The 12,707-nt window shown below is 37.6% G+C and overlaps 1 protein-coding gene across 4 annotated transcripts in view; it reads right to left on the bottom strand.

The window, feature by feature from the left end:
• DIAPH3 (diaphanous related formin 3) overlaps positions 1-12,707 on the bottom strand; it is a 485,199-nt gene that overhangs the window by 37,946 nt on the left and 434,546 nt on the right. Inside the window, exon 28 of one of the 4 annotated variants that reach the window (XM_081815004.1) lies at positions 9,576-9,756. The exons of the other annotated variants lie outside the window; for them this stretch is intronic. Within the exon in view, the coding sequence (XP_081671130.1) occupies positions 9,638-9,756 (119 nt within the window). The 3' untranslated portion in view covers positions 9,576-9,637. Of the gene's footprint in view, positions 1-9,575; positions 9,757-12,707 lie in introns of those variants that run through there. 4 annotated transcript variants of the gene reach the window in all.

Below are 12,707 nucleotides of genomic sequence, written 5' to 3' on the forward strand. Positions count from 1 at the left end.
AAAAAAAAATCATTGCTAATACTTTCATTGTAATCTATCTCATCAGCAAACTGGCTTATGCTTACATGTAGTATTAAATTCACGGTAGAAGTGATAAATGCAGTGATGTGTATTTATGTGTTAATTTGCTGGGGATAAAATGGGTGGATATCTAAATTCTGAATATATCTGAAGAGAATGGCAGCTGTAATACTTATGCATTAAAGCCCTTTGTCATTTAAAATAATCTGACAGCTTCCCCTTAAAGAATGATGACAACGATACATTTAAAACCAAGTTTGATGATTTCAGGGCATCTAGAGTTATTAAAAAAGAAATTATGAAAAGCTTTATTTGGGGGGAGGGAGGGAGGGGGGGAAGGAGATTCTTCTGAGCATCAGAGAAACATTTCCCATTTTTCTAAAATGTTGGTGCTTTTCAAGTGACTTCCACCGTCACAAAGACACATGTGTGACTTTTTTGTTTGTTTGTTTTGAGTGGTAACTAACACATTATGTTCAGGAATAAACTGAAAATAAGGAAACAGATTAAAAGAATCATTGAGGGCGCCTGGGTGGCTCAGTTGGTTAGGCGACTGCCTTCGTCTCAGGTCATGATCCTGGAGTCCCAGGACTGAGTCCCGAATTGGGCTCTCTGCTCAGCAGGGAGTCAGCTTCTCCTCTGACCCTCCCCCCTCTCATGTGCTCTGTCTCTCTCATTCTCTCCCTCTCTCTCAAATAAATAAATAAAAAATCTTAAAAAAAATAAAAGAATCATTGAAATCTCTTGTTTAAATTAAATATAAGCCCTCTTGTTCTTGTAGCCTTGCCTTTTCCAAGTGTCTTCTTGGTTCTCTTTGGCTGTCAGATGCAGGTCGCAAAGAAGCAGGTATCTGGACATGTTAGCACACGTTTAATCCTCCTGTGAGGTGGTTATTGTTTATCTCCATTTATCGACAAAGAAATTGAGACCAGAAGTTAAGTGGATTATTTTAGTGACAGAGCCAGGGAAAAGGAGATGCAGAATGAAGACTTAATAGTCTTTCTGTTTTACCTGGCACACTGCCATTGTCTTCCAGGTCACAGATCAGCTGCTTTGCCGAAGGGAGTGCTCTCTATTGTAGAAGTGGTTGGCTAATATGAAGAGATGATGAACAGAGATGGCAAAGTGGTATAGTGGTTGTGGGAAAAAGTGGGTGGCTGGTGGTTGTGTGGGACACACACACACACACCCCCGTACATACATACATATACATATTGGACCTGCAGGAGATCTAAGCAACTATAAGCTTAAAGCGTTTGTAGTAACAGAGTCTGAGTAAGAAAAAAATGTTGACCATAACTTGCTTTATGTGGGATCTGTTTGGGGAGTGTGGAGGGCACTTTAATAGGCAACAGGCTTGAACGATGGAAATACCAGAGCAAGGCAAAAGGGCCCAGAGTGGCCCCTGAGGCTCATTAGGCGACCCACCCTGAAATAGCCATGGGTCCTAACCGACCAATGGGCTACTTACAACCAGGCACAGTTACCAAAAAAGGGAAAATTCCATAGACTCCCTTATTTCCTCACTCTGCCCTGTAACTATGGCCTCTCACCACCACCTTGTGGCAGACAGGGTCTCCTTTGCTGTCCTGACTGCTGCAGTATATTCAGTAAACTTCTATCCCTCCCCTTTGTTCTGCCTTGGATGAATTCTTTTACCACCCACGCAGCCAGCCCCCATCTGACTGTGGATACCCCACATGGAGTGATATATTTATTTCAGAATTCCTGTTTCCCTTTTATGTGGTTTTAATCTGAGATAAACTAAAATTTACACTCAAAGTTAACATTTTAGTAAAGGTTGGAAACCCACCAAACCAAATATGCCATGATTTGTGGTTTTTCCTCATTTAGGCTTAGCTTCATCAGTCATGAAATTACCACTTTTCTAAAATCTTTTCCCATTCAAAATTCTTTGATTCTAGGAATAAAATAATACTATAAGAAATGTGATAAATATTTGCTAGTAGAATTTCCTACAGAAGAAGGAAGGAGGTAACCCACAGAAAATGTGAAGGCTCAGCAATTTGTCTTCTCTTCTGAAACAAAGGAAAGAGACGGAACCCTAATTTCAGAAAATATGATTCCAGAGCAGTTCTAAGCTACACATTTGCCAGTTACTGCTGGCCTGATTTAGTACCTTAGGAGACATCGCGTCCTTTTTTTTTTTTTTTTTTTTAAATCTTAAACTATAAGAATCAAATCACAAAGGGTATCTATTCACATCAATGTTGCACTTGAAACAGAAAAAAAAAAAATCAGCTCACAGGTGGTTAACCAGGCAGGAGTACTCATGGGTTCTAAAAGGATAAATAGGAAAATGATGAAGCATTTTGGGCTTTTCAGGAAAAAGGTACTGCTATTGACCAAATTCAAAGATCTCTTCCCACTGGGAAAATGTACAAAAAATGTTTTCACTGACAAATAGGGCATTTATTTTTAACATATTTATGTTTTTTTTTTTTTTTTTATACATTGACTCTGTTGTGGCTAGAGTAGTGTCTGATTCGCTTTGGGCTCCAGGTACAGAAAGTTCAGCAGAAGAATAGGTAGCCCTGTGCCTGGTTTGTGTCGGAGGTTTATCACAGTTTACACACACCAGGGGTAAGCACATTCTGAGCAGATCCTATCATCCCACATCCTCAGGCAAAACCATGTGCACCAAAGCGTTGCAGAAACAGCCTTCAGAAGTAGAACAGAGCCGTGGCACAACAATGGAAAACATCGCAAAGACCAGAACCTTTCATGATCTTTGACAAGCGAGGGTGTGTAAAATAGTAAGAACTTCAGAGCCATGCAGGTGAAGGGGGGGGGGTGGTTCATGTAAGAGCACCATCCATTTCTCTTTGTCTGCTCTTAGCTGAGCTTCCCCATCAAGAGTGAGTCTAGACCAAGAGGCAATATTAAAAACAAAAGGTTAGAGATCATCATGGGACATTAATTATGCAAAAGAAGGCAAACTGAATTTAATCAGAAGCAGCAGACTCGGTGCAGGAAGAATTTTCTCTTTTTGACAGAAGCAGTTAGGAAAACATTTATGGTAATACCACAGCATCTGCTGATTATAGTCGAAGCTGCAGGACACCAACGCTAAATCACTGAGCCATCCTGACAGCTCCTGGGTACTCGAGTCACATCGACCAGCAATTTATAGTGAAACTCATCCAAGTCTAAAAATCAGCCAAGATGTTTAAACCAGAGAGAAATAACTTAGTTTGGACTTTTAAAAAACAATTATCAAAGGGATTGTAGCTGATAAAACTTTTGATCTAATACAAGTATTTACCCTCACAAATTCATTTTTTTTTTTTTAAAGAATGCATGAATTTTCAGATCTATTAACGGGCTTTGTGATCAATAAGATCTGGAAATTTATAGGCAGAAAGGATTTTATAAGGTCAAAAATACAGGAAGAGTTTTAACTCTTGACACGAAATCAGGGCAAAATCTGACATTTTTTAGTGCTTTGAAATGAGAGATCTAAAGGATTCACAGAGTAATTAATTAGAATATAATTTTTAATCAGTTAACTTGGTTGCCAAGCAAATATGGGTAAAATAAAAAGCTCAGAGAAATAATAAACTACAATGTGGTATACCATGAGGGCGCTTATTCTATGAACTGCATATAGAGGACGGGCAGGACAACCAAATGCATTATTAGCCATCTGAGAATTGCTGAAATGGTAATTAAAAGAATGATGAAATTCTATAGATATTAATAACTAAAAATTTCATACTTAGGTGTTTCGGTGGGCTTTCTTGTGGTCAAAAACACACTGGTGTTTAAATTTAAATCTTTGAATGACACAAGAGCCCAGAGAACAAAAGACTGTTTTAAAGTCTTCTGAGATTAAAATTCACAAAAGTAAATGTCTCATATTTTATCCAAAATCAACACCAAAGATTTTCTTCCCCCAGTTGCTTTGGGAGTTCAACTAAATATTATTCATAAACATGAGAGATTAAAGGAAGAAGGAAACAAAAACTTTAAAAAATGACTATTTTTGAAGGAAGCCACTGAAAATGGTCACAAGGGATGGCTCTATTGTTGTCTTTTTCTCAGCTAGATAAACTCTTTCAAAATATGTTTGCTACAGTTAATCACTAACATAATATTCATCTGCAATTTTAAAATCTGAACTTCTTTATTCAATTTATTTTCCCAAACACATTAAAAATGTCTCTAGACTTCTATTCATAGACATAACCTATTGATGGTAAAAATGCGACTGGGTAATCAAAACACCGACAAAAAAACTAATAACTGAAAATTTCAGGTCAAAATGGATCAGCTGAAAACTTCAACTTAACAAATAAGTCAATATGTAATTGAATAATGAATCAATAAATGTTTATTGAGCACCTGTATGCATAAGCTGTAAGAGTTAGATACTACCAAGAAGTTGAAGGCACTCTTGCTGACTTGAAAAGCACCCTGGACAAAAGAAGCGCTTATGTTGGCTCATCCCTAGTGTTATGAAAATGCCAAATGAGACATGCACACAGTAAATGCAGTAGGATTTTAGAGGAGTGAGGTCTAACCAGGATAGCGAAGTGAAGGCTGGCTTCACAATGGCAAGGTCTCAGTCGAGCTTTGCAGTAACAATAAGACTTAAGATACACCTGAAAAAATGTGCAGGAAATCCGACCTAAGGGGAAATCTACTAAAAATGCTACAAATGTCCTATCTTGTAGATGTTAGGATTTAGAGTAAGTGACATCTTTGCTGACAAACAGATGAAGGCAATGAAGAGAACACATTACATGGGTCATCTAATGCTAATATTTTTAGTATCAAATTGCATTGGAAATTTCACACAGAACATGTTTTTGTAATGGAGTCAGACCCAGTAAAAATTGTTTATATAGAAGGAGTTACATATTTATTATGTACTAGTCAGTCTTCAGGCACAGAAGGAAAGCAATGATTGAGGAAGAGACTAATGTGAATCTCTTGTTACAAAAAGTTAAATATTCTAAGAACTCACTAACTTCTTCCTTTTGTTCCCAAAAAGTCTCCTCAATGGTCATAAGATTTCTGGGGAAGCTTAAATATAGGGCAGAATATAAAGAGGGTTTGACAGTTGAGAAAGGAGGCATTCCAATCAGAGAGAAAGGGTTGAACTGCAAGCATTTTGTTTGGAGGACAGTGGGCCCCCCTGCTGGCCACCTTCTGGCCCCTCCCTCACCCACAAGAAAGGAAGAAGGGGTAGGAAAGTGGGAAGTGCAGGTGGTACTGTAAAAACAGACTAAAATGGATTGCACAAAAATAAAAAGCACTAGTCATCGGCAAACAGATGGCTCCTAATAGAGAATAAAGTTTGATTAGACAGTTAGCTGGAACACAGATAGATCTACTGCACTGGAATCAACTCTCAGAGAATCTCTCAGGCAAATCATGAAGGAAAACTTGACTCTTTGCAGGAGAAACCAGAATTCTGAGTAAGGAATAAGAAGATTGTTCTTCTGCAAGTTTGGATGGAGACACTACATGACAGAAGTTAGTTTCTATGTAGATTTTGATGGCAGATGTTGGGGAACAAACTGGCTTTAAGGTGGACATATGTGCAGATGAAGGAAGAAACTGTATCAAGCAGTAAAGAGATAATGTACCCAAGTGGTACTTGAAGCAAACTCTTCACGGAAGAGAAAATGAAGAAATTCAGACTGTATTTATGACCCCTTGAGGACATTTTTGAGTCCACCAAAGTTACCACTCTGTCCAAATAATGTTAAATACAGACAATCAGATTAAAAGAACTGGATAGTCATCTAATCCAAATGTTGTTTTGTCCAAGAGGAAACTATTTTCCAGAGAGATTAACTCATGTGTCTCAGGGCTGGTCATGGTGGAAAGATAAGGTGGTGGTTATCCAGTGCCCAGGCTTTGGGGGTCAGGCCAATGGAAGTTTAAACTCTAGGAGTTACTTTCTTTTTCACTCCATCAAATGTTCATAATTCAGTTTAATTTCATTTGTGAGTACTGTATACCATGATACACACTGCATTTGCATAGTGTTTTAAATGTTTCAGTGTGTACTTAAACACATTATCTTGCTTTTTCTTCAGGGGGAGCAGGCCACAAATACCAAGTTGCGGGGAGAGATGTAGAAACTCAGGCATAGTAAACTTAAATGATCTACAAGGCAAGTTAGTGAAACAGCTTGGCTTATATTCAGCGATCATGCTCTTGTTGCTAGGTCATGTTATGCTTGCCCATCGGTATACTTTGCCCTGGACTGCAGTTTCTACACAGAAGAGGAATTGTATTTACTTAATGTAATGAAAACACTGCACATTTGTAACAGTGCTGTTTTCTGTTATTTTTCATTACAACTGCATTGTGTTTCAGCTACATTATGGGTTAAATAGACTCTTGAGGGCTAGCCTGGGAACCTAACCACCATTTATAACATTTATAACATTGTTTCTGTGGGAAATTGCTTTGTGAGTTCCAAAACAACTGATTTAAAAATTAACTTTGGGAATACAACTGGTTTCAAAGTAGAAGATTGTCTGTCAGACATTTCATGTAATTGGTTACTTAATTCATGCATTGAAGCAATAATGGATTGCCTACTATGTACCTACCAGCCATTGTGCTGGGGATGCAAAGAGGAAGGAGGTCTTAGATCCTGAAGCACTCATATGTAGCAGAGAAAAAGCATCTTATTAAAAGAAATAAATTATAAATAAGTGCTAAAAGAGCCATGAAAGAAAAAAAAAAATGCTGCAGGAATACAGAGGACAGAGGAACTAAGCCTCCAAAGAACTGACTGTGGAAATAACATTTGTACTGAGTCTTGACTAAGTCCAAGCCTATCAACTAAAGAAGGGTAAAAAGGGCATCTCAGGTAGAAGTAGGAACAGATACAAAATACAGAGGGTTTCTTCTGATGGTTGGACTTATGATTTTTCAACTTAATGATGGTGCGAAAGTGATACCCATTCAATAGTAACCAGACTTCAGATTTTGAATTATTATCTTTTCCTGGGATAGCGCGATGCAGGACGACACTGTCATGATGCTGGGCAGCCACAGGGAGTGGCAGTTCCCAGTCAGCCACGCCATCATAAGGGTCAACAACTGATACACTTACGACCCTTCTGTACCCATACAGCCAATGTTTTTCATTTTGGGGGAAGTATTCAATAAATTACATGAGAGAGTCAACAATTTATTATAAAATAGGCTTTGTGTTCAATGACTTGGCCCGACTGTAGGCTAATGTAAGTGTTGTGAGCAGGTGTAAGGTAGGTGAGGCTAAGCTATGATGTCTGGTAGGTTAGGTGTATTAAATGCATAAGGTGTATAAAATGTATTCAATCAGGATGTAACTCCATTGTTAAGATGAGGAAGATCTGTACTCAGATGTGAAAGGGTCTGGTGGGTATGGAGGAAAAATGACAGGAGTACTGGGGGAGGGAGTTGGGCTGTGAACTGACAGATGTTTTTTAGTCCTAAAAAATTAACTGTTGGAGAAAGGACTGATAAAGAAAGGATCAAAATTAGTGTAAAAGCAAAACTGGTCCATATGGGGACATCTTCAATTAGTTAAACTTCTTGGATTTTCCAAAGGAAAGAGGATGACTAGATTGAGAAAATTATATAGACCTGTGTCCTCCATGAAAGACTGCAATTTCTGCTTTTCATGTCATTAGTATTGCTTTTGTCTCTTCGTGTTGTATAATCAACCTTCACCAATCTTTTGCTGAACTATATCAAATCAAAGATTATAAAGCTTGCCTAATAGTTAGTGTTTTAGAAAATACAGTAAAGGATCAGAACTTAAAATCTGGCATATTTTAACCATTTCCTTATGCTTATTTCTGTGAACCTAATATGCTTTATATTAGCATAAGTATAATCTTTCTGACTCTAAGAAACTGTCTCACTGTAAATACGTGTTGCAGAAAAATTCAGAATAAAAGTTCAGCTGACATGTCAGTCTGTATGTAGATCCATTTTATTATTAATACATGTAGAACTAATAAAGTAAGTGAAGGAAACAAAGAGGAAAGAATGTTTCAGCTCAAGTACATTTTAAATTTACCAGTAACTTTTTTATGTTCAAGTACATAATCCATTTGCAGATGGCTGACTGAGGGTGTTTAGGACTAAGTAAACTGTATTCCTTTCATGTGCAACACAAACAAAAGGATACAGTCCATTGATCCTCTATAAACATTAGTTAAAAATAATCCTGACCCTTTGGTATAAAGCTTATGCAATGTACACATTAGGACTAAAATACCTCATTCAGCCTAAGATGAGTTAAAAAGGGTTTTAAAAAGCCAAGAATAGAATTTAGTATGTAGAATACCACAGCTGTAGTTGATGGTATTCTTTGTTCTATGCTTTTGATAACTAAAAATAAAACTTTTCTCCCCCCAATCTTACTTGGTACAGATTCCTCATAGCTTTGAGAAATTATCGGTTGGTTCTTTTATTTTTTTAAAAGAAAATATTAGCTTTCATAGTTGAATTCTTAGCTCTTTTTCTGAATCCTGCTAATTTATCTATGAAATTTGGTGGGAGAAAGGATTGAGGTTTAAGACTAGGGGGTTGAGAAAGAGTGTGAATTTGGAGCCAAAGAGGTCACAATTAACTCCCAATTGTACCTTTCCCTCTGGCCCTTCTACATCCTTCCAGTCCCCCCGGAAGCTCTATGTTCTTGCCTGTGTCTGGAATCCTTGGTATGATTTACAACTGTAACCTGTCTTCTGGAAGAATACTTGGAGCCCAAGCCTCAGCCTATTCTATTTGTGGTTGACAATATTACAGTCATAGAACTTCAGGTTTCCTTTTACTGGTAAGGACATGGAGGCCCAGAGAGGCCAAAAGACAAGCCCAAATAACTAGTAAGAGCAGACTCTTTCTACGTAAAACCAACTCTCCCCCGCCCCCATCACCAGCCTCCTATTCTTTGAGGCCTCCTAAGATGAACCTGTGTACCTCCTGTTTTACACCACACAGCCTCGCCTCGAATTCATGGTTATCAGGCTGTGTGTTGCTCCCTGGGAGTTAGTTTGGTCTAATTTACCTGTCAAAGTGTGAAATACTGATTATAATAAAGTCTTTCCTCTGACTCTAAGTCTTTCTTTAATCGTACAGCTTACACTCTCTTGGGAGAGGCAGGCGTTAAACAAATAATCAAACAAATATGTAATTATAACTTGTAAGTGCAATGAAGGAAAAGTAAAGGATGCAATTATGAAGTGTAATGAGGGACCTGATTTAAGTTTTAGAGGCAAGGCAGCGAGAGGAAAACTCCCATGAGAAAATAATATTTGAGACCAGAAAGATACCCTGAGAGTGAGGCAGGTTTAGGGGGAGAACAGCATTCCAGGCAGAAGGAACAGCATGAAGCCCATGGGTGGAAAGCTCTTTTGGTTGGGATGGAGTGACCAAAGGTAGGAGTGACTTGATGGAGACTGGAGGGGCATGAAATTTTATTCCAAGAACCATGGGGAACCACTAAAAAGATGTTAGGCGGGAGTGTGACCTGGTCAGATATGCATCTCTCTGATGGTCTTTGTCACAGAACTCACTTTTCAAAGGATGGGGAGCCTGGGTGGCTCAGTCAGCTCTTGGTTTCCATCAAGTCGTGATCTCAGGTAGTGAGATCGAGCCCCAGGATGGGCTCTGTGGTCAGTGGAGAGTCTGCTTGAAATTCCCTCTCTCCCTCTCTGCCCCTCCCCCTGCTCTCACGCATGCGCGCTTTAATAAAATAAAATCTTAAAAAAATGAAAAGGATATGTCATTAGTCTAAACAATGAAGACAATTATCAGTGCAAGTCCCTCTCTCCTATCTGTAAGAACAATTTGAAGAAAAAGCTCTTATGACAGTTTTTATGTAGTATCATAGTACCATGTAATATATGGTATACTAGTATTATAATCCAACATGAGAACAAATTGCAGTGCTAAAGTTAGAAAAAAGTAACAAAGTTTCTGCAAAATTCATGAAGCATGTGTTATCTTCAAAATAGTGAAAACAATATAGTATTTTTATAAAAAGAGAAAGGAAATTGTTACAAAATTCTATAACAAATTTGAGTTTTTTATTTGTAAAATCAAATTAAAATCATAATTTATATTGGAGATGGTATTTTCTAATCTGGGAATTTCAAATGATCTTTATAATCCTCATTCTAAAATGCCCAAAGTGAATTTTCAAGGAAATAGTTTCTGAAATAAACGATGAAATGACTTAGTATATAATATTCTAAAGTCATCATGAACAAAAACCCTTAGTAATATCCTGAAACATGATTTTTCAAGTAAGTGACTTTATTTTTCTGATTTTGAACTACTCTTGTGGTGCTATTTATGAACCAAAGCCTCTAAATATGCCACCTTTGATTTGCCTACGGTTATAGAGAAAGCACAGATATGAGATCCTACTAAATATCTTTGGCTTTGAAATAATATTAATAAACAATAATCAGCCTCAGTAATACTAAGAAAAATAATTCTTGGAATGGATCTAATCAAGATAAAATAAGATAGGAGACTCGAAAAAAATCAGACAATTGTTTATGAACCCCGACTGCCACAGAACACTCAAGATTTACTGGCTACAGAAATCAAGAATCTCTTCTTAGGTCAGGGTTTATGCTAAGAATAAGTATATATATACGAGGCTGATAAACTTTGATTTTGGTCTAGCTTAGTAGAAAGGAAGCCATGCCATTCTTCACTGCCTAATTCTTAAAACTGTAAATCTCTGCCAAAAAGATAATAATTGCAGGAAAGCATATTTTCAGTTTTTAAAAAGTTAAATTTGTTTCTTAGTTGGGTTACTTTAACAACCTAAGGAGAAAAGTAACTGAAAACATTATAAAATAGCTAATTTTAAAGCTTCTAAAATACTTAACTGTTAAAATAAATAATGCTCTTGGGATGTCTACATTTCTGCTTAATAAAGTAAATTAACCTTAACATAGCTTCTTAGTGAACCTAAGACTTTAGGAAATACTTGCTTTGTTTCTGATTCTTGGGAAAATGTTATTAAAAACAAAAACAGTAAAAAAAATGTTACAGTTCTAGAATGAAACAAAGTTGTTTAGTCATTTGAAACATCTGGTACTGAATGTGGATTTCTTAATTATTGAGAGGGCCCTGAAATATAAATATTCACAGGTTCAAAAGAGTGCTGCCAAATAGGTTATCAAGCAAAAAATACGCAACCACCTGGAGAACAAAATCCATCTGTCTGACTGAATTTAGTTGAAAATAATTTTTTAGACTTGTTAGTAAAACCCTCATGTAAAATTTATTTGATTGAATAATTTACTAAGAATATTTCCATAAGCATCATAAAGTGTTACAGTTGATAAAAATGAATATACTAATCATCTTTCTAACTTGGAACCACTGCCACAGCTTCTAGTGAATATATTTTGTAGGTTACTAGTTAGGTTTCATCGTGTTTGTGGTTTCAACGGGAAAAACAGAATTCTCATATATATACTGCGGCCAGTCCCATAAATGCTCTCTTTATAGGAAAAGGGGTGAGAGCAAATATTCGTGGGCAGAGCTGTTATTTACTTGAAGGCAAACAATACCCGTCTTTCCCTCAGAGATGGGCACCATGGTACGTTCCTCCTCTGCCCCCATACCAGACCTTGAGTGATGGCTACAGTCAGAACCAGAAAAGCCAAGGGAACAACACCAATCCTATATTCTCTTTCCTGGAATTTACTTTTGCAAGTAAACTGTGTATTTGGAAAGAACCACTATTGCAATACATCCAGATGATTTCCCCCCTTCAAATATTTACCAGTTGAAAGGAGACTATTAAATGAGATGATACAATGTAAGGCACAAAGCACAGTACTTAACAAGTAAGTCACTAAACAAATGTTTGTTCCATCAGGTGATTACTTGCTCCCCCTTCTAAGCATCAGAAAACTATACCTGCAAAGTTCCTAACAAAGAAGAGAGGTGGACAACCAGGTCAATCACCTAATAGGTGAACTGTTACAATCCAACTGGATTCACAGTTTTGATACTAAAATGCACACTTACTCTTTCTGAAGACTAAAAGATGTACTTAAGAAGTTAGTACGAAAGTTTTCCAGAATAAGAGTATTCCAACAAAAAAGACATTAAGCAGAAGAATAAAATGACCCTTATCTAAAAAAGAATGACAATTCAGGCTGAATCAAGCAATTAAAAAGATATGCACTGGTACTCTTTCTTCTAATCTAATAGCATGAAAAGATGTCTCCTAAAAACATTCCTTGTTCCACCACCAAAACCTCTCTGTGGTTATCTTTATTTTTTATTTTTTTTAAAGATTTTATTTATTTATTTGACAGAGAGAGACAGCGAGAGAGAGAACACAAGCAGGGGGAGTGGGAGAGGGAGAAGCAGGCTTCCCGCGGAGCAGGGAGCCCGACGTGGGGCTCGATCCCAGGACTCTGGGATCATGACCCGAGCTGAAGGCAGATGCTTAATGACTGAGCCACCCAGGCGCCCCTCTGTGGTTATCTTTAAAAACACAACAAAAGGGCGCCTGGGTGGCTCAGATGGTTAAGCGTCTGCCTTCGGCTCAGGTCATGATCCCAGGGTCCTGGGATCGAGTCCCGCATCGGGCTCCCTGCTAGGCGGGGAGCCTGCTTCTCCCTCTGCCTCTCTCTCTCTGTCTCTAATGAATAAATAAATAAAATCTTTAA

Source organism: Leptonychotes weddellii, chromosome 3, assembly GCF_054177405.1.
Source record: "Leptonychotes weddellii isolate Sample4059 chromosome 3, ASM5417740v2, whole genome shotgun sequence".
Lineage (NCBI taxonomy): Eukaryota > Metazoa > Chordata > Mammalia > Carnivora > Phocidae > Leptonychotes > Leptonychotes weddellii.